At 35.9% G+C, this 23,910-nt stretch overlaps 1 protein-coding gene across 1 annotated transcript in view; it reads left to right on the top strand.

Annotated features, from left to right (window-relative positions):
• nompC (no mechanoreceptor potential C) overlaps positions 1-23,910 on the top strand; it is a 517,130-nt gene that overhangs the window by 217,180 nt on the left and 276,040 nt on the right. The window contains exons 3-4 of the mRNA XM_071598936.1: positions 4,575-4,676; positions 6,476-6,592. Coding sequence (XP_071455037.1) covers positions 4,575-4,676; positions 6,476-6,592 — 219 coding nt within the window. The remainder of the gene's footprint in view (positions 1-4,574; positions 4,677-6,475; positions 6,593-23,910) is intronic.

The raw sequence follows: 23,910 nt of genomic DNA, 5'->3' as shown, positions 1-23,910 counted from the left end.
CCTGTAACGTTTGCAAAATGGGGATGTTTCTCCTTTCATTTATTTTCTTGACCGTCACACATTTGATCTATTAATCTGCTCTTTGAATGTCAAACGTCATAGGATTCAGAATGCAGTTTCTTCCAAGAAACAGGCAGAAATAATGGATACTTTTATATTCTACTATTTCAGGCTTCACTTCGTGGAAGTATTTCATATCCATATTAAAAGGTCTTACAAGTACCAACTCCTTTTAATGGTACTTTTACTTTTGTGGTACTTTTACTTTTATGGTACTTTTAATTTTATTTTACTGAGAACTTTTAAGTCCTTTTAATATGGATATTTTTAGTTAATGCATTCACAGCTTCCTATGGAATTCAACTTTTGGCTAACCTATGGGAGTTTCACTTTTATGTCATCAAAAATTTTAAAAAATTAAGCATTTTAATATCTTTTGATACGTTTATAAGATTTCGGATTATATTTGTGAAAACACGTTCTTCAATGCAGATTTGTTGAAAAATTTAAAAGTTAGTATTCTTCATAGTCATTGTGTAGCTGATAATACTACAGTCTTACCTTAAAGCTTTCTTTTGGAGAGCTCGTTCTTCCTATTTTATTTATTTTAAATTAATTCAATAAACTGATATTGTTGGAATGTTTACCGGGAAACATAAAATACTCTCAATAGTAGGTTTATTCCCTTTAAGTAAGCATTTAATGTATTCCCTCATCTGGCGGCTAAATTTGTCCTTACATTTCAGATAATATACGAGCTATACCGTTAACTTTTTTATTCCCTTTGGTCCATTTTCCCGTTCATAATGGTTGGTAGGATCAGCTATGAAAAATCAGCTATTCATAGTTATTTCATAGTGCTGCGGCAAAATATTGTAAGATACTCCAATGTGAACGAGAAATTAGGCCTATATACACGACTTAAAATGTAAAGCGGTCGTCGCCTGTATCAATAACTCACTGTTCCAATGAATTATTGAATTTTCTTGATTGTATCAAAAATACATTTTCAGTGTACGTATATATTTAAAATCATTTTTTTAATGTAAAAAAATCTCTCATTTAATCTTGAAATCTCTCGAAAAAGTCTTTTTTCTTCTCCAAAATTTTAAAACTATTCACTTACGCGCAAAGTCTAAACAACCTTAGAATATATATTCATAATTACTATTTATACCCGAGTGTTTAACCAATTTGGACAATGAACGATCTAAGAATAATTCAAGGAAAAGTCATTTCAATGTCAAAATGATATTTCTATTTTAATTATTCACCACTGAATTGTCAACGCACCTGATGTAATGAGAATGCTCTGAGACAATACAGAAAGCGAATTTTATTTTTCGGAAAAATTGAAAAAACTATCAAATAACACGTTACCGAATATCAATGATCTTTTTATATCCATAAAATATTCTACTGTGAATAATGATTACAATTGCATTTGGTAGCGATGGATGATTTGGCGCTAAGAAATTTGCTTTTATTTCGAATGAAGGTGTTCATGCTTCATTTACAAAGCAGCATGTCAGTTGTACATAGCAGGAGATAATTTCTGAGTGCAATGCGAGACAAAGGTCGTTACTTCGCGATAGCTCTATATGGCTCTGGGCTGTTGCAGGAATTGATTAAGCGGCACCGTTGTCCCTCGTAATAATTCCGTAGGATCATTTCGTTTAATCTATACCTTATCGAATCAATCATATTCATTAATAATATTTTCAACATTTTTGTACTGAATAAAAACTCCTAATTTTATTGAGATCTTATTGAACTAGTTTTGGCAAATATTTCAGCTCTTCAAAAGCATAAATAAAGGCTATGAGGCTCTCGATAATAAAGGCCTCAAAATTCCGAATCCTTTTTAATTCTCTGACTTCAAATATCATTCGAATTGATAAAGAAAACCCTAGTTCCAAGAGGCGCATATAGGTGAGAGGTAATACCTAATGCAACTCTAATTAACCATAATGTAAATTGAAATAACTTCGGATATTACAACAGAATTTCTAAGGTTACGAATTTCCGAAACTATATTCAAGTATGGAATAATTGGATTAATTGGAATAGGATTAACGTAAACGGAAAATATGATCACTCTAACGTTTTCTTGGCTCTATGATTTGTTAACTGTAGAATGATGGATAAATATAACTGTCTAGTATATTTTATGATGCAGAAATTGATAATTAAAATTCATTGACGGACTAGTAATAATACTTTTTCCACTACATGGTCTCTCAATTTTCTCTTACTATCGGAAATTGTTGGTAAATTCGCGATATTACTCTCTTTTATAACCCACATTATTCAAGTGGGTGCGATGTGATATAATAAATAGAAAGAACATTTGCATATGGATCTCATAAACTTTTGATGACCCAGGCTGCCTCACCTTTGGAATCGTAGGTGTGTTTTGAATACCATGAGACCCAATTTGCCCTTCACACTCGTTCTCTCCTGATGACTCCCTGTATTCTAATTGGAAGCGGCCTAGTAGGCGGATTACGATCGATCGGCGTTGCGCCCTGAATGCAATTTCAACTTCAAATGCGGTTCTTGTATCCACGGAGGCAGGCATCGTGCGGCATCGTCATTCTGCTGGCTGAATTCATAATTGATCTTACGTTAGACCCTATGCGTTTTATTGGCTCACGAAGAGCTGTGGTACGGTTGATACCAAAGGTTGTCAAGAGTAAATACCTTCCAAGAGGAAGATTACGACAAACAATAACACTAAATACGTTGATATTCAAATATTGATCAAATTAATTTAAAATTGTTTTATAATTGTCTATTATAGGCTACTAGAAGTATTTTCAGCCTTATATTTTGCATTATATATTTAATTTTTTTGGATTATGTGCGCAAATACGAAATACATATTGTCCACTGGAAAATATTAGCTGACATATTAGAAAATGACGCATATGAGGTAATACGCGATATATTCCAAGTAAAATGGTATTAGTTGTGATATATGCAAAATTTTATGCACAATGATTTTTAAAACATATCGCCTATTATGTATTAAATTTTTTTCGAATGCAGAGTACATTCTGAGAACTATCGTATGTATTTGTTACATTGGATGAGTGCATGAAAAGTAATGTGAACAATGGCACAGAGGGAAATAAAAAAGTAATTCATAGTGGATTATATGATTTGACGTAAATTGAATTAGTAGTGATATCGAAGTTAATGATTCCAGTAATATGTCAAAAGATCATCAGTTTAAAGCTGGAGAAAGGGATGATGTTTTACAGTGCAGTGTTGGTGGAGAAGGTCATGTTTGCGTATGAATCTTTCGAAAACCACTTTTAAAGTTATTCTATTATCAACTATGAATGGATAGTTCAGGGATTATACTACATGGGAAAGCAATTTATTTGGATATTCTGTCGGGGGAATCAATATTGGGAAATGTCCCTTTTCATTCATGGGAGATTGAATGGAGCTGAAGTGGGGAGACTGATACCAATACCATCGGAGTGTGTCGCCGTAGCCGCAATGAACCGTTAAGTCGCCATCATCAAGCTCTCTTCGCTTGCGTAAAATCCCAAGATCAGGAGATTTGCGAATTCATATTCATGTAATTCTCGTAAACCTCGTTGAGTTGATTCCATGAGGATGATGAACATTTAAATAATCACTTTTAAGTAAAAGTTTCAATTCTGCAGAGTTTCGATATGACAGAAAAAAATGGAAATTAAGTTTAAGTCACATATCCAAATATTTCCTGCCCATTTGTATATCGATATACACTTTTTTCACGCTTGGAAACCCCACCATGAGATATAGTCGTCTTTGTCTTCTAGAAATGTATTCATATTCCTATATTTATACATATGTCATTATTATGAGATAAGTAAAAAAAAATGTTGCTTAATATGGGAATGCAAATTGTGGGAATAATAGAATAAAATTATTTATTTCCATGATTAGTGATCGGTCTTCTTTCCACCCATCCATATGGACAATATGTAAATATAATAAGTGTAAAAAAACTTCAGCATTAATACAGTAAAAGTTTGGAAAAAATGATGTGTATCAATAGCGTACAAACCATACATTCCAATGAAAGAGCATTGACAAAGATATACCTCCGAGTTTTACTGCAAAAATTGATTTATTTACTAGGTAAAAAAATTGCTAAATCTGTAAATGCCTATTTAGCATTTAAGAAGGTAATGGAATCAGGGATTTTAAACATAAAATTTTCTGTTGATATAATTCTCTTGTCTTAATAATTTATAAATTCGGGTTATCAAAATTCAAAGCTCGATTTAAGCTTTTCACCACTATGGCAATTTACTTTTCACGATTCACCTTTTGTATATGGAATGGTATAATGAGTTCTGTCTTGCGCAACTTTACTTTCATATTGTGTTGATTATAAATTTTAGAATCCACCAAATATTAAGCTATAATATAAATATACTATAGTAATAGCTATAGTCATACATGGGAGTCGCCTTTATCAGTAGTATTTAACGAAATAAATTGTACACGAATATTTGATAAATTCCTTTATTGATATTGATATTTATTAAAACAATTTCTTTATCCTACAGGAAAACTTAAACGTGCTGCACCTGGCGGCGATGCACTCCAGGGAGGACGTGGTCAAACTGCTGCTTGCGAAGAAAGGAGTGGACGTGTACGCAACTGGAGGGGTGAGTTTTCTAGTGCTCAGAAAATACTCAATCAATGGTCAAATCGCGCTATTTTTCAATTAGAACATCAGTAATGAAAGAAGAATAAACATTATCATAATTTCTGCAATACCAGAAATACCCAAGAAGTCTTTTAGAAAATTTGATACCTAAAAACTACGTGGTCATTGTGTCATATAAATTATTAAGTTAATTCATCATTCTGACATCTTTATTGATTGTTTTTCCTTCAAAAGAAATTGTAGACATTGAACGCACTATGTTTTTTTAAGGGATTTTTTATAAAAGGTTTATTATATATATATATATATATATGTATATATATATATATATATATATATATATATATATAATTGTGAGTGTCCTTTCTTTGTGTTTCTATATTCTAAAAATCTAAATCTGTGTTTTTACATATTTGTGCGTCGCCGAAGAGCGTTCCATTTCGAAGATATTATATATATATATATATATATATATATATATATATATATATATATATATATATCCATTTTTCTCTTGCGCACTGTTAAAATTCAAGATCATTAATAAAGAATGTCATGTTTTAGACAACCTTGAGGCTGCTGTGTAAATTGAAAGGAAACTCCTCTAAGTCAGCAGATATCGCTGCAAATATTTTCTGAGGATACCTTCATTCTAGAACGAGTACCTAAAAGAACACTTGTAAGTCATGATTGAAACAAAAGAGTTCATGCAAGTGCCACGGGCTGAGGATGTTTTACTCCTGGATCGCCTCCACTATGTCTTCATCCGGACCAAATAATTAAAGGGCTGTTGGGTCAGACCTCCTGGTTCGGATTATGCTCCAAACTGATTATACGTGCTGACAATCCGGTTTGCTGACGTGGATTTGCTGAGACGATAGAATGATCTATCTCCGACGCCTGCGCATCATTATTGGCAATACTCTCCACCCGCCACTAACACGCCCCATGACTACGTACTGTCGTCATTGGAGAACTGCATGGTAGGCGATATCAGACTGCTCTAACAAGTCCATTATTCTAAATTCAACTCTGTCTCAATATTCCATTTATATTGATTCTCATGGAAAAACAATTAGGTGGGATAAACAAGATCCTTTGCAATTGAAATTCAAAGATTTTAAAACCCTTTAAGATAAAAAAATCGTTCAAAGCAAATTATTTAATTGACTCATGAAAGTATTGAAGTACATTTTAGGTAATTTATAGTGGTAGTGATGCCATCCTCTGATAGATTATTGCAAATATTGAGTAATTTAATTAATAAAGACAGAGGACCCCTCTGCTCTAAGGAGTAAGAAATCCAGTCATTCTGTTGCACCTCTGATGTTCAGAGAGCATACTAGAGACTGCTTTCGTAATCTCCGACCGTTGATAGCATTTTAATACTTCAAAATTCCTTCCGATTTGCAAATTGCTTGTATAACAGAATTTAGATCTCTGATTGGATATTTAAAAATACCTGACAGTTTGTCTGAAACCATATTCGAGGCTTCATAATAAAAGCAGGTGGTATTTAATACTATAAATTTGTAAATATATCAATATCTTCAGGGTTTTTTTGGAAATTGTAATTTTGTTTAAATAATATTATAATTAAATTTATTTTTGAATAAGAAATTGTAAATCGAGCTTGTTAAATGCTCTAGCAGGAGCTTTAGAGGGGATCTCTTTAAATGCCGGGGACATTCTTTTTACTCCACATGGATAATTCAGAAAATGTTTAATATATTCATTTTTATTTCATACTCATGCGTATTATCTTCCCTATAAATCTTTTTTATGCACCTCTTTCAGCCCAAGCAACAGACGGCTGTTCACATGGTGGCGTTACGGCAAACCGGAACCGCCACGGCTATCCTTCGAGCGCTGCTAGCGGGATCCGCCAAAGAAATAAGACTGCGCCCCGATGCTGTGAGTACACTTCAAACGTCAACCATTTTTAATCCGGTGATTGTGGATACATTTTTAATTTTCATCACACAGATAGCGCTGTGCTTCGAAATTTCAAAAGCAATTGATCACAGACAAAATTTCCAATTCATAGTATCCATATGGGAGATTAGCGTACAAACACCTCAGCCTTTTGTTGATCTAAATTTCCGTTTGAATAATTCCACTGCCAGTTAGAAATGACAATGTTTCTCAGGCTAACGTGGATGAAAACAGGCTCATATGAATCCCTTTGTTGGTGAAACCAATTTTTTGCTGCGTTTCACACGATGGGAAGAAATTCATTTTTAAATATTTCATCCCTCTCTAAAAAATGTAATAAAAATGGTTTTCTAGAATCATCGAAAGGAAACATAGCCTTGCATAAATGTTTTCAACAAGAAGATTATTGACAAATTCCAAAGAAACTGCGGGAGATGCCGCAACAGTAACTTTTAACAGAGTCATCCGCTTTTTTACGCAGACCAACAACAGCGGATTTTGCGTCATTCTACTTTAAGTATTCTATAAGCATACTACATCTACGTACTAAATACCCCGCAAGCCACTACAAGGGTGTGTGGCGGGGGTTGTTGGGACACCACCCTTAATTAAGAAAGAAAAAAAACCGCGTACTACATACTCGCATAGGAAAATTTAGATCAAATGTTGACTTCTAATCGTAAAAATATATGTACACGTTCTTAGGATATCATCGCATGATATTCTTCATGTAATTGTAGTCCATCTGAGCGAGATGTTTTCGTATTTTTATTTTTAGTATTATTGTAGTACTCCACGTAACTGGCCATTGAGACTGAGGTTTTAAAAAGAACACAAACAGGTATACCTTAATTTCATTTATGTTTTGAAATATGTCAATACTAAATAACATCCACTGTTAAATATGTTCAGTCCATTGCATTAAATTTCTTTTTTCGAAAAAATTACTTTTGTACTTGCAATAATGGCTAAAGTAAATTCATGAGGTTTACGTGATGGAATGATAGCTAATTGCCTTTCCTTCAGAAATGGCATAGGCAGTGTGTGGGAATTTTAAGTTCAAATCCTCTGTGAAAAGCGAGCCTCCTCTTTGAAGTTTGCAATGAAAATTTTCCCATCATTGAACAATGTTTGTGACAAGTGAATACGAAAAAGGAAAATGTTTTCGAGGACCCCCAATGATTAATGACCGCGACCTTCACAAAAGCATTCAAACTCCACTTTCTGGCAAGAGACTTTCTCTGCGGCACGTCAAACGTTGGGGATCTCCGGCGGTGAATAAGTTAGGTGTTCTTTGTACGCCTGGATCGTTTCAAGGCGCGTCTTAGGGATGATAGGTTTTCGTGTGGCGTCAGCGGTTACTGGAAGATTTCTCTGTTACTGACGGTCGGATGGATATCCCATGGGTGCTTACTCGTCATGCATTATTTGCTTCAACTTTTCGCGTGAAATTCATAATCATCTCAGAGAGAATTCTCATGCTAGAAATGAAGAATTTGATCATCCGCAATGAACACAGATTTTTCCTGTTGTATCCCTACGTTGCCTGATGAATGAATGATTTCATATTCCATAAATCCACGGGAATTGTAAGGAATGGAAGTCTTAATTGCATTAAGTATTAGCTACGCCGGTCACTCCGCCAAAGTAATATAACGATGGTTGTTCCATAAAGGGTAATAATATTTTTAATTGCATAATTTATCATTCAAAGTTTTAATCTGGTATAGTAATGTATTTTACACGACAAGTACTTAGGATATTTAGATATAACAAAACAACAAATCAAAATATAATAAAATTAAATTTGTGTCAATAAAGTATTGATGAAATTTATTAGTATTACTCTTCAGTGAACATTTAAAGTATTTAGTTATAAATGGTTGCGTCGTTTAAGATCTCAAAATTTTAATTGGGTTAAAATACGAGGGCGGTTCAATAAGTACCCGTGTATGACGACAAAGGGCGTTTCGGAGGGAAGTTTATGTTATCATCGTGTGCTGCCATCTATAAAACGACAGTGAAACAAATTTAAAGGTTAAAGAGACTGATTTAAAGGTTAGTTTGCATTTGGGAGCCATTCGAGTAAGACGTGTTTCGTGATTTTCGCTAAGATGGAAAAAGAGCAGTATCGTTCGGTAATTCGCTTTTTGTTCGTTTTCGCTTCGTTGGGAAGAAATGCGAGGAGATAAAAGCAAAGTTGGATGCTGTTTATGGGGACACTTTGCCATCTATGACCACAGTTAGATATTGGTTCAACGAATTTAAACGTGGGCGAACATCTGTTTTTGATGAGAAGCGACCAGGACGCCCGGCAGACGTGGTTACCGAGGAAATCATTCAAAAAGTCCACGCCATGATTCTCGCTGATCGACGAACGAAAGTGTACGAAGTGGCAGAGGCCGTGGGTGTGTCGACCGGAACGGCAATTAATATTTTACATGATAAGTTGGCGATGAAAAAACTGTCAGCCCGATGGGTGCCGCGATTGCTCACGGTGGATAATAAGCTGATCCGGCTGTCAACTTCGAAAACTGCATGAACTACGTTATGAATTGCTACCGCATCCCCCGTATTCACCCGATCTGGCTCCCTGCGACTTTTTCTTATTCCCTAACATGAAGAAATGGCTCGTGGGAAAAATATTTAGCTCAAACGAGGAAGTTATCGCAAGAACAAAGGCCTATTTTGAAGAGTTCGACAAATCCTATTTTTTGGAAGCGTTAAAAAATTGCCGGAACGTTGAGAGAAGTGTATCTTTATAAAAGGGGACTATGGTGAAAATGTTCTTGAAAAAATGGTTTCTTCATTTCTAACACGCGTACATATTGAACCACCCTCGTAAACTAATCGAATGCTTACATTAAGATGATGTCTTATACGTTATCCCATTCTGATTTCAAGTGAAACATTTTGCCTATTACCAATCTCTATGGCCATCATGCATTCAGTTTTACAAACAGTTATAGTGACGCAATATGAGGTTTGATCATCGACTTGTACGAATTGTTAATAAAGTATTACAATAAATGCCAGCATACCTGTATGGATTTTTACAATAAATTAGTATTAGTTTTATTTCACGTGTGTGCTCGCTACGTATCCAAGCTAATTAAATACGTAACTAGGTTTGAAGGCATAAACCAGTGCAGATACCCTCATTTTAATAGTTAAATTGCGATACTTAAGAGGTTGAATTCTCTTTCCGAAATAAAAATATACACATTTGTATTTATGAAAAATAGACATATTCCTGTTCTGACTAGAGATCATTAATTTTATTTTAATAATAGGAACTACTCTCATGTACAATCGTATCGTTTAAAATGTAAAAAAGTTTTCTTTAAAGTTTCCCTCAACTCATTCTGTTAACTGTTTGATATTTCAGGAAATTAAAATTTTTGCTTATATTGCCTTCTTCATTCTATTTGTTCCGGTAATAGATCCAAAAGAATGAATAGATGAACTAATTCAGTGAAGGTGTATCATCATTTTCTTATTGAAGCAAATCAAGGTGGAAATCGTTTTATGCATTTGTCGCATGCTCTTCACCAAAATTATTTTCATTTAAAATTTCTTCTGATAGCATGATGGATACACAACAGCTCGCCCCTGTGAAATTACGGTCACCTCTCTTGCTCTGTTGAACAGCGCTTCTTTTGATAGAACAATTACATTCCCCTTATAATGAGTTTTATTTTTCTCCTTTCTTCTGGTTAATGCATTTTCTACATTGTCATTCGATTTATTTATTTTAATGTACAACAAAAAAATATTAAACCAATAATAGCAATAAAATCTGAAGGCTGGTTCGTTTCGTAAGAAAAGAGCTGGCCTAATTTTATCTAAGCCGTATATGGTGTTTCATTTCAATTCATTTATTAGGATAGAGGAGCCAGTACCTTTACACTTGTTAATTGCGGTCTAAGAAATCTCTGGAAGAATCACCATAATTAGATGAAGTTGAGGGTGCTCCTAGGTGCCACTCGGAATCAAACCCGGGCCCTCCGATCAGTATTCCAGACAACTACTCTCCTGTTATTACTACGGTAAACAATTTGGAAATATATAACAATATTAGCGAGAAAACAGAGATAAAAATGTCCTACTATCATAATATGGCTTTTTTTCGATTATGTTTCTTCAGTTTGATAAATTTTTTTTGGAATCGATTACTCACCTGTGCTCTCGATTTTAGTTTCGGTAAGCATCCTCACGCGCGATGGAATACAACCTGTCACGACTCATTTGAAAAAGAAAATGATTTCGAAATTGGAACAAGATACGACCCAAATATGCCAGAAGACTTAACTTCCTCACAAGGGTTTGTTTCCTTCCATGAAATGTGAAATGTTATGAATTCACCCAGAAAATATTTTTGCATGAATATTTTTTCTGAGAAAAAAATTGGAGTGCGCTATCAGACAAAAGTATATTTACTTAATATCCGTCATTAGGTACCGTTGTACGTGGTACCGTTGTATTACATACCTCTCACACATTTATTTATTTAATAATTTTTATTAATTTTTGACCAATTAAAAATGTCCATGCAAAACATTGTGTCCGAATAATTTAATAATAAACGTAATGCTTTTGCGTGATTAAGAATTTTCGTGCTATCGTTAGCCTACAGAATCTGAAATGCATTAATGAGCTGAAAGTAATTTGTCTTGTCTGCGCCCTAGTTCCACCTTCATTAATGGCGTACATTAATTAACGCATATGTTTGTATAATTTTCAACTAAATTTTTTTAAATCTATTCATAAAATACATGATAACCGTTTTTGATAGTTGAAATCTGAATAATTTTAGTGTCATTAGAAAAGACTAAAATTGTATTTAATATGACTAATAATTTGGAAGACTAAATCAAATGTTTAAATATCTACGGTGGAAACAATTTTCATGCTTCTCTTCACTGCAAATAAACGGATAAAGTGACGCTATTTTGAGTATTGCTTATCTATTTATGTCAAAGAGATAATTTTAGAATTCTATTTTATTTTTCAAGCTGTGTTCAAAATTTTTACTTTTTTGGAGACTATTTTCAAAATCATGTTGTATAAAATCTTTGTTTGGGTATCTCAGACGATTAATGGTTCAGTTAACGCTTTGAAAGCAGAGGATATTCGACCTAGTTGCTTGGCGATAAAAAAAACAAAGAGATTGATTGTCAGGTGAACTCATAGGCACGCAGAACACGCTGAGTGGGAAAGGGAATGAATGCCATTTTTCGGGAGGGTGGGGGAAATGAGTCCTCCTAATAACAAGGTCAAGGTTTTGCCTTTCTTTATCATCCGTTTGCCAAATGCTGTTTGGAAGCCGAAATGTATTTGAGTCTCCCATCAATCACGATGGAAGGGTCTTCCCATACCCAAAAGATGTAACCCTGCCCTTAACGCTCCGAAGCGACCCGGATTCCGGCGTTTCTCTCGCTCTTCCGGCAGTGACCCATCTACCTGGTCGGAAACGCTCCCTTCCCCTCCAATTCTTGTTTGTTCATGCCCTAGTAATCCATATGGCTGCGAATAAATAAAAAAAAAAGAATCGGGAGCCCGTGCTAAAGTACTGCCCTTAAAAGCGTTCGACGGTGATTGGCAGATGGCCGAGTAGCACACTTAAAAAGGCCACTCGATACGTGTCCTAAAAGATAAAAATGGGAAGTTCTCCGTAGATGTAAACAAAGCTCCCCTGATCTTCTTTGGCGCCACCTCCAGCCCGCTTATCACCATTTCATTTCGCTCGGGAGGGCCAAGCAAATGATAAATCCGTTGAGTCCTCCAACTTGCTCAGAGATATTTGTGGGATGGCCACACGTTCGTAAGACAATCATTCAAAAGAAAAGTTGAAACGATTCATTCTTTATTAAGAGAGAATGGCGAACACCCAAGTAGATCAGGGTGGGTAACAAGAAGTAATTAAAAGTATAGAATTTCCTAAGTTAACTGAAACCTTGGTCTAGATAATTTAAACAAGTTATCCAGATTGAACATCGTCACAATTACGAGTATGTATTAGTATGTGTCGTCACAATAGACAATGCCAAAAAGCTGAATGCTGACTTAATTAAATCCGTGTTACAAATATCATGTTGTTAAACCAAGTGCTATGCATGAAAAATGTATAATACATAATGAAATAAAAACGTAATTTAATCCTCGTATGATGCTGTAAGTATATGTTCGTATTGATTTCCTTTTTTTCATTTGTGAGCGTAGGAAAAAAAGTATAGTACATCATATGGTCGAGTCCTTCCTTTCATTGAAATATTAGTATTAGATCCGATTACTGCTTCAGTTATTTCATATGCTATTATTATTATTTATTTTTAGACAACCTCGTATAAAGCTGCTCCTGGTGTATATTTTTAAATCTGTTACAAAACATGATAATTTGGCGAGTCAAACAAAGAGAAATTATGTTAAGTTTTAAAGATTTAAAGGATAGGAATTCCACACAACGAAAATTTCAGTCAATTTTGTCCTGGATTACTTTTTAAGAATTGACTATGGATATACTAAATCAAAAACACCTATAGATGAAATTCATTTACGCATAAAGTTAAAGGTTTCAACTGTAGATATGTATTTTCAAAGAATTATAGTCAGGATGTATATTTTAAAGTTAGTGGAATGTAAACTATTCGTTCTCCAATCCACAGAACACCCACGAAGGGTATTTTCCGCATGATCAAGGTCAATATGGGAGACAAGGAAAGTATTTTTATTTCTTTTTAATAGCGAATGCTTAAGCAATTTGGGCAGTCGAACTGTGTCGTCGAAAATTCCTCTTCGCCAGTTGACCCTATTACGTCCATGTATCTGTCGAGGGTATTAGGGTGAATGGGGATTCAATGTCCGTCCTTTGGGGTGGAGGAGGCGGCGAGGGAGGATCTATTCCCCACTCCTCCACCCTTTCCCTACCTCAACTGCTTTTTTCCCCTGTCGGCTGCACGGGACGGAGGGGGAACTTAGAAGGGAAGAAGAGATTGGACTGTCAGACGCGGTTTCAGAGACGGTCTGCACGGCGGGGGTCAGGGAAATAAAGTATCGGCTAGGGTAAGAATTGCGAGGTAGAGGAAAGAAGACGCTGCCCCTGACCCTATTCTTTCGCGACCCTAAATAATAGAAAAGAATAAAAAAATAAAAGGGCGAGGCTGGATTTGGACATCTGAGAAAAGCTTAACCCCATTCATTGCGGAATTGGGAGATTTGGGGCTCCCCCTCTGCCACCCTCCTATCTCCGTCCAGACTTAATTTTTGTTTCTTTCTGTTTTTATATTGTTTCGAGGCCAATCCGCTTCAACTGCTGCGTTTATTGAGGCAACGATTTCCCAGTTTCCCATCGGTTGGTTAAGGTGCTTGGAAAGTTTCATCCCGAGGGCAGCCATGTGTTTGTGGTTTTTAAAGTGCTTCCGTAACCACGCCATCACGTAAAAAGAAATCTTTAGCGCAATATTTTCGTCGTAGCAAGGAATCACTGCGTCGTATCCCTCATAATCGAGTAAAGAGTTAGCAGTAGCTGCTGATGAATTCTTCCTTAAGCGAAATTTTTAAGGACCTATAATATTCAATCAATGATAATTTTAATTCAACTCGATTAATTTAGAAGATAGGTGAATGAGTAAGGCACACTGAGCCTAACGAACGAGTAAATTGAACTCAACCAACTTTCAAAAATAAATTGTGGTAGCAATAAAGATACTTCAATTTAACTACTTTAGTTTTTATGATTGGCATTATCTCAAAAATGGATTTTATTCTCAATATTTCTAAGATGGTATGCAAACAATCATTTCTAAAATTTAGGTTCATATTTTCTATTACTATCTAGTTGGATCGCTTATGTATTATATCATATTTTCAAATAAATTCTGTTAACGGGAGCTTAAGTGCTTCAAATTGATTATGGGTGATAGAAAAAAATGTTTAATCGTTTCTAACTTGAGCGTGGAACGAGAAGCAGGAACAAAAACGGTCGAGTTTGATAAGGAAGAGAGTTGCATCTTATGAGTACCCTGCCACCGCTGACTACGAGGGGATTAACCGATTTTTATAATTGAAATTGAATTTTACACTAAAATTGAAATTAAAATGTCTTACCAACACTTCTTAAGTATATGAAACCAAGTTAAAAGGCTAAGATTCGTAGAGATACGAATTTCATTGTCGTTTTAAAGTTTAATTATTAGTGCTGTGCATCGCGTTTGATGGGTTTTACATCAGGGAGTAGCAATATTTCGCCTCGATCTTCGCTATAGAGGGAAACACCGTTGAACATATTTTTTTATCTCTTATCAGCTTTCTCTTCTCGTCTCTCCCACTTCATCTGGTGTGACAGTATTCTATAAGGCTAATTTCAAATTCACGTCATTGACATTTGTCCGTCACAAAGGTGCCTTTGAATGCGTGAAATTTTCCAGGATACTAGTTTTCCTTACAGATCTGAAATGGTCATTCTAAATAAATAATAACGCTAAAAAGTACCAAAAATGTTTTTGAATATTTTTAAAAATATAAATTTAGACTGCATATTAATATAGAGTAAATTCAACATATATCTAGCTGGCCAAAAAAAGTCTTGTACTGAAGAGAAAAGCATCAAAAATAAATTCTTATAAGGCACTTGCATAATTTAAGAAAATATTTGGATGACTGAAGTGAGCAAAAATAATATTATATGCACTAATTGGATGGTTTCAAGTGTAAGTTCTTGGAAATGGCTGATAACTGTAATAATGAAAAACGTTCTTCCACTAATATGATTTTTGTTGTTAAATAAACTTGGTTAAACATGCTAAATTTTTATCGCATAAGTGCATCATTTCATATGAACCGAGTTCATATTTCATATGCATATGAGTCGGCCACCATAGATTTCGGTAGAAAAGTGAGAGTCAATGATGTCTCTTAAGGTTACTTAAAGGTGAAAATCATGAATGCTCGGGTTTTCGGTTTCTAATCTGAAGAGCTCTCGGTCGAACCTTAATTAGGGGCTATATTCATTATTACTTTGGGTGATTTATGGGAAGCCTTGGATTTTCATACGACCTCAGTCGTTATTAAACACCATCGCATACTATTTCTACTGTATAGGGTCTATGATTAGTAAAGACTCTGAACCATGAAAATATTTTAGAGAATAGTTAAGAAATAAATAAGATTCAATTATGGGGGAAATTAATGATGAATGTGCGTCATTTTAACTATAAAACTATTCAACATTAATGGTTACTTTATCTTCTGCCGAGATAAAAATATTTCAAATTTTTATGCATGCATCCCTATTCATTAAGTTTCGTAAAGGGATTTAAACTGTTGATTATAGTTTCCTTCAGGCGTTTTTCGCTCCGCGATTTTTTAAATGTTTGGAATCATATTAAACAATGTGATTCTTACTATCCGTTTTACCTTTACTCAATATTTTGTTAGAGTTGGGTCCCCTCACGACTGGATGATAGGCCTTTCCGTCTCAACCATTGAGCGTATCATTTACTCCAAACTCCGTGGCCGTTCTCATGGCGATGTGAACAATACGTGTAGATATTCTACCGGGGTGTATACAATCTTCCCACTCGACAATGGTAATTTATTTTCATTTTTTCATTCATAATCATTATTTCTTAGTACATGGAAGTAAATGTATTTTGGTTTGGTAAATGTACTAAAGTTTAGCCTACAAACGCTATGTTAACCAAATAATGTAAATTTAAATGAATGCCAAATATAATATTTGCAGGATAGATTTTTGTTTCAATTAAAAGAACTTTGAGGAGATTTCATTCATGGTTAAATATTTTAAAAAATCATCCCATTAGTGCTGTATTGATAGATCGAAGATCTTTATCGCCGAGAAATATTAATACCTACTTTTGAAGATTCACCATGCACGTCATCTCACATTTTCATTAGGATATGCTGACTCATTTTACATAATACCATGCTCAATGCCAATACTCATTGTTATTAAGAGTGAGATTAGGATGACATTATGAAAAAAAACTTTTGGTAGAGCATGTCTCAATGACCCACTTTCCTTTAAAATAAATTATTACTCGTTTGTTTTCATCATTCTAAGTAGCTAATTGGTGGTAATCGTAACGGAAATTTCATCGACACCACAATCGTAACAGCCGACTGTGCTCGGTGGCTCCTAAAAGAGGGTTTAACTTCATTAAGCCAGTTTTCATTGGTTTTATTGTTTTGATTATATTTATTTCTTATTATGTTACATATGTATCTTAACTACTAGTGTTTTCCTGAAATGAGGGATTTCTATCGTCACCAATTTTGTAGAGAGAAAACATCTCGACTAAACCAATTGAGACTCGATCAAAACGAATTTTCATAATAAATTTTATTAAACATAGAAAGAATTCCATCGTAATGTATGTCCGCAATGAAAAAAGTACATAAACTAATGTGCCAAAATATATATTCTTCAAGAATGAAACTTGAAGATATCTGATTAAAAGCAGAAGTTAGCTCGCATTTTGTTTCTTAATTCCTTGAGTTTACTGATATTTACTTGAGTCAAGCGTTGAGTTCACTCGAGAAGAGTCAGTTAAGTTCATTGTCAATATAATACCAATAAAATTGTAAAAAATAGCCTTTCACCTGAGAAGATAGAGTAAAATGCCAAAGAATTATCATACATGTGAAAATAATTTCATTCGGGTGTGACTACATGCGAATCATTGTGGAAACGGATGTTCCTTATATCTACATCTACATAATACCCCCCAAGCCGCCGCAAGGGCATATGGCAGGGGTTTTAGGTCAACAACCGTAAAAAGGAACAATACCACATACAAAACAACAACATGGAAAATTTCACCCACAGCAGCGCACACACTCATGCAAAAATCCCTTCATCCAACACTCATGCAAACACATACCATAAATCAACAATAAGCTGCACCCCAGGATGCAGCACGAAAGCTATCCAACAACATGCAAGCCAGGACACAACAAGCAAGAATGCGAAACTCCACCACCAGATGAACATGCAACACAAAACACTCTTTCCTTATATTCCGGCTGAGCGTAATTAGTGAGAAAATATAAATCTTTAAGGAAGAAATAACGAATGCAATTCTCCAGCGTGATTATATGATATTGCTTAGTTTTAGAACAGTATAATGTTTGAATTTTTGGTGAATTCTCATGTTGATCCGTTACGCTAATCTAACATTTTGCCGCCCCATACCTTTTTGATTATCTCGCTGTTTTTCTTTTCTATGCACGATTCTTACCTTTCACCCATCGCCGCTGCATGCGAATTCCCCGCACAGATTCTCATATCTCCCCTACCTCCCTCCCTTATGTCTTTCCCCTTCCACATTCTCCCTGAGAATCGAATAATGCTTCTCTTTCAAGCACGCACGTAGCACATCCAGGTTGTACACAATGGTGTCGGCGACGACACGCGTAGATACGAGTTCCAGAACCTGTATCCCCGATATGGACGCGCGAAGCATGAACGTGCGGACGAACTTCCCCCGTGCCGGAGGCGCACACCTCTCCCCCGTAAGATTGGGTAGAAATATAAGGAGAAAAGGGAATTTTGAACTAATCCCAGCTAGTCCCAGGGGACCTACAGAACTATTCACCGCACCCATCTCAGCATACTGCAAATTTGAACATATCTATTCTCTTAGATGTCATTTTTCCTGAAATAAATATTGCCTCTTTATTTTTTAATCAAGCTAATGAGTAGTTGCTAGGAATAGTGATTTTAAATAAACATATTATCTTTTTGTTCAGAATTCTGCAATATTTAAGTTTTCTAATGTATAGCACCTTTATTCATACAATCCTAATTATGTCATGCCTTATGGAGCATGGTAGATTTATAAAAGTTCAAAAGTCTTCGCTTTCAAGTTATAGTGATACTCCTTTTTTATAATTTTTAAATTGAAATGTTATGAAGTACAGGGCATAGGAAGTCTTCACGGCTTTTCCACCGGGTCACATTTTCGGCTGTTGGCGTTTCGATAGAAATTTCGATGGAATTGGATGGTCATCTCTCTCCGCTTGGTCCCTATGGAGGAGTCAGTCATCGAAATTACTCCAGCTGAAACCTTGACCCGATGGAAAAAACCGCAAATATTTCACTGGTATCGTGCGCCGGGAAAACACCAAATACTAAGTAGAGCATTCATATTCCTATGAGAAATCTTGATCTTGGTTTTGTTAATCATGTACCATATGTGGTAAAGATTTATTTCATGTTTTGTTGGAACTGCGCGAATTTTTAAAAGTGCGTCTCAGGGAAGACAATTTATTTACCTACCATAGAGCAAGAATTTGATACCGGAATTAATATTTCTATGCCCAATTCACTGCTGAAATAAGAGTTTGATTTACGTAATGGCAGAAGACCACCTCCACTGAACACTCACTAGTTACACCCAAGAGAGTCGCCAACAAACGTCTACAGCAAAATAATCATTTGCCCTATTGATTGATCAGGGGTCAGTTTCGTTTCTTGATCTTATCTTATTTTGAAGTCTTATATCAGCAGCAATTAATACAAAATTGAAATCGCTATTAAACGTTATATCACATTTGCAGTAATTTTATAGAGTTATCAATTGTTTTTTAAACTACGCCTACCGATTGCATCTGACAAAACGAAGAATATGCATAGGTCACAATCGTCAGATGTAAACCAAGAAATGAAATGTATTTGACTTGGTAGACGCATAAAAATGCTGGTCGCTGATAGTGGTATTGCGTTGCATGTCTGGCGGCTTTCTCCTAAACTCACCCTGGGGATATTCCTTGGGCTTCCTTTCCAGCAGTGCTGGCAAATCCCCGGTTTAAGGAGTATTTTTTGTTTCAATTCCTCGATTTCCCGACGAGCATTTTCTCGCCATCCTGGTATAAGGTTTTCGAGAGCAAACATAAAGGAATTCCCTCCAGGAAAAACTACCGCTAACGTAGTGTAAATATATAACTTTTCCAGTGATAGAACGTAAAGAATTTTTAATATAAACTGCAGAAATAACGCTTACTAGAAGTATCCAACATGCAATGTGACAGCCATTAGACATAGCTTAGTGGAAAAGATTTGACAGTGAAAAAAATTAGGTTCGGCAAAGCCTTAGAGCCTCAAATAAAAGAACAATTGGGGAGAAACAAAGACATGTTGAGAAAAATGAACTCTCCTCCTAATCTAAAGATCTGTGGTACTCACTTCATATTTTAAACTTCATTTTTGGGTTAGCACAGTTTATAAATATATTATGCTAATACTCCTTACGATGCAATAGACTCTTGGGAAAAAATTTATAATTTTCTTTTCTTTAGTTTTGCCATTGATACTAAAAAGTCTAATTATTCAATATTTCGTTTTAGAAAATCTACATAAGTAAATGGCGTTATTAATAACTATAATAGAAGTTAAATAATTTAATGACGAGGTAAACATTTTTTGAACTTTTAATTAATTAGCCAAATTTCTGTTTAAGATTTCTGAGTTATAATGTGCAAGTTATTCGCAAAAATTTTATTTTGTACAAATATGCCATTTAATCAGAAAAATGGCATGATCATACCTGTATTATCTTGAAATCTTTCGCGATTGATAGGGTAATGTAGAAAGGCATAACATAATATCCTGTCGTATATATCTACCGAGAGTAGGTTTCTAGGTACCTAAACGTAGCTATTGACTGCCTTATCAGCTGTAAAGGCCCATATTTTCAAATTTCCTCCACCATTCCCCCAGGTCTACAGTCCTTTCCATTCCTTACCTCTCTTAGTGCCTATTTGACTTCTCCCTCCGTAATAAGCTTGAGTACCATTATTATTGCAGCAATTTGTTTTCACTTTGTCTTGTTTTTCTCAAATAACTGTTCTTTAGAGTGTTTTTTTCATTGCGTCAGAGACAGTGGTTGCAGAGCTGGTGTAGGATTACTCGTCATTTTTATTTTTCTCGCCAAACTCCAAAACTCTGTAGATATTCTTTATCCCACAATAATTTATAACCATATATTCTTTTTAAGTGTCCTCCCAACGTTTTTAGCAAGTTTTTTGATGCTCAAATTGAATGATTTGTATATATTTAAATCTTCAACATGCCTTAAGTTCTACCTTTACTGAAGCATGTTATTCATTTGTTCCGTTCTTCCTTCATTTCTTCTCTCACTTCATATAGATTCTTCGGTTGCTTCTTCAATCGAATTCTTCAAGAAACCATTAAATCTTTCAGCATTCCACTCCTAACTCGTTGAGTACTTGTTGACATAATTATTTCACACATTCTTTGTGCAAGAGATATACTTTTGATCATCAGCAATATTGGTTTCCCCTCTTTTTATTTAGCTTCAATTAGAAAAAACATTTGTGAAACAACTAGATGATGATCCCATTCTCATACCAAGTCTATCTTTACTCTCCCATCCCTTACTTTAATTAAATGCCATTTACAAACAATGACATAGTCTTAAACTGATATCAGCTTCGAGGGATTAACCAAACTAAACAAAAATCTCTTCATGCTGAAATTTATTATACACTAGAACGTATTCCTGGCCATGATGGAAATCAATCAATACACTACCATTATCATTTTATACATTATCATCTTAATGACTTAAAACTTAACTATTTATTTCCAATTCAACTTTTCCGTTGCAGGCACCCATTATTACCCCGTTGTTTCCATGTATACGAGGTCGGAAAGTATCCAGTTATGCAATATTTTTTTTTTTTGAGGGGGCTAACGTACTGGCTTCCCACCCTGAGGGCGCGGGTTCAAATCCCGGCGGTGTTGAATATTTTTCAGAGGTATCTCGATCCCTACTTGAGGTGCTTTGTGGAGGGCACTTTGAGTGAGTACGCCGTCCGTCGGATGGGACGTTAAGCCGCGGACCCCTTGGCGCCTTTCGTAAAGAGTAGGCTAATGCCGACGCCGGGTTTCTCTCCACCCTTCATCCTTTCCTGTCCTTCCCCTATGGCGCAAATGACCTTAGCTGTCGGTCGCCTCCCCTCAAAACTACTACTACTGCAATATTTTGAGACACATACATGTAGTCCACCTAGAACAATGAGGCCTTATTCCCCTTCGAAGTACTCCTTTTTGGGACCTCACACACTTATCCCTGCGTTTCTTCCACTTTTCAGAACAATCAAGTCTTTTTTTCGGAATGGTCGTCAGCTGCAACGTCGATTTCGCTTTTTATTTCGTCAGCGTCAAGAGTTTCGTGCCGCAGTTGCAGGAGACTTGCTCCTCAACATGTCAACCGACTGCTGGGCAACTTCACTTTTTCTTTAGAGTCATAGTCGTAGACCCATCTCAAGTTATGACCTATTTAAGAAAACCTGAGTCAACGTTTGCGGTTTGGAGCTGGTCCCCTGCGACGTCGCGTTTTCGTAGTGCAGTCTCCAGTTGACGAAGATCACCCTTACGCGTTTCATCGTTTTCCGCCGCTTTCGAGGACTTCCGCGTAAAACTTACCATGGCGCATTAACATGGGTGGAATACATAAACCATATAGGTAATTATTAATGTTCAACTTTTAATTGCATTATATATCTTTGACTTTGCAATCCTTTGAATCGTGGTTGTAATTTAAGCGTTTAGATCATTACGAGCAGATATCTCAAAGTTACTCTTTATAACGAATATCTTTTGAATTGTTTTATTGAGTAAGTATCCTCAAGAGATCTGAGGAAATAGTATGAAAAAAAGAAACATTTTATTCATTTCAGGTTTCAAAGGAATGCTGGGCTAATCGAAAAGATGCAAGTATTCCATTGCCCAAGCATATAGATACAATATATATAAGAATACAATTTAATTTTATGCGAATTTATTTATAAGAAATGAAAATAGTAATAACATTCTCGCATATATTCTATGACTATTCTCAAATTCAGGGCACTATCCTAAACCAAAAAAAAAACCTTGTTAATGTATTTTTTTTAAAGTTACTTCAAATTTCGAACACATAACACAAATGAGTGCTAATACCGCGTTTATTTGTATTTTTTCGTTTGAGATTAATTTGTAATGAGACTCAGAGCTTATCTTATGGACGTATGAATACCTTACGTACTATTTCTAAGTAAAAATACGTGGGCACGGTTTCTTTATTTTGCCACTCCCTCGGAAGTGGACCTTCTTCAATGAATGACGATATCATATCAGTAGATTACCTAGTTTATTTTCGTCCTTAATGGCGATACGCATTGATTTACGACCACCCATTGCTGGTCTAAACCTGTCGACGTCCACACGTGTAGATGGGACACGCAAGGGCGTGACCGACATCGAGTGAGACCTTCCCAGCCGTCGCCCAGCCCCGAAAATTTTCGTGAATTCCGATATCCCTCTCCATTCTCTCTCTCTCCCTCTCTCGGCAATGGCCATCCGGAATCCAATTTAGTATTTTAGTCATTTAACTCGAGACAATGAGGCGCTGCGAAGTAACGCCCGTAGCATTAAGGGTAACGATTGGTGCTACAGCCTCCTCCGGAATGCGTGTTTTAGAATTTCATCGTGCAGAGAGGTTCAGATAGGTTGGGGTGGCAATGGGTACGAGCAGCCGATCCAAAATATTTTTTTTGATTTAGCGGGAAATAAAAAAAAACTAAGGGAGAAATTTATTTTTTTACTTAGAACATGGTTTTGCCATAACGCATCTTTTGCCACGTGTCCTCTGAATTCGTAGAGTGGGGGTTGCAGTGGTTGTAAAGGTTGAGGAGTAGGATGAGGCGTAGGAATATTCTTTTTATTATTTTTCTTTTAACCTGCTCTTCGCGTGTCAGACATCTCCCCCGTCGATGGCCACGGGCCCCGGCGCTGCGTGGTACGTGAGCCACATACCCCTCCCCTACCCCTTAGTTTCCCCTCATCATTCCCCTATCCTCCTCCACCCCGTCCTATTCCTCTACCTCTACCTTTTTCTTCCTTCTCCTTCCCCGATCCGTAAAAACCAACCCTCACCAGCTCTCTTTCCCCTATGTCTCCCTCTCCCACTCCCTTCCTCGCGCCCCCTTCTAGACTCTTACCCCATCCATCTTATTCTCCCCACTGCGATACCCTCACCCCATCCACGGCCGTATAAACGGGAAATATTACCTTCGGACTTGCTCCCTGGGCGCACTGCCCTCAAACTGAAATGGACTCCTACTGAATTTGGCTTTGCTCCATCCCTCCCTCACTCTAATATCCTTCCTTCCTACTCCTTCCTCCACCAGCTCTTGTCCCTTGACTTCTTTTTCCTTCTTCAGCATCTGTGATTCCTTACCGTCCAGTGGTGTTGGGATACAGTTGGCTTTAT

Source organism: Hetaerina americana, unplaced genomic scaffold (genome assembly GCF_022747635.1).
Source record: "Hetaerina americana unplaced genomic scaffold, ioHetAmer1.1.p SCAF_10, whole genome shotgun sequence".
In the NCBI taxonomy this organism is placed as follows: Eukaryota; Metazoa; Arthropoda; class Insecta; order Odonata; family Calopterygidae; genus Hetaerina; species Hetaerina americana.
The sequence above is the reverse complement of the archived record's forward strand: the minus strand, read 5'-3'. Positions and strand labels throughout refer to the sequence as shown.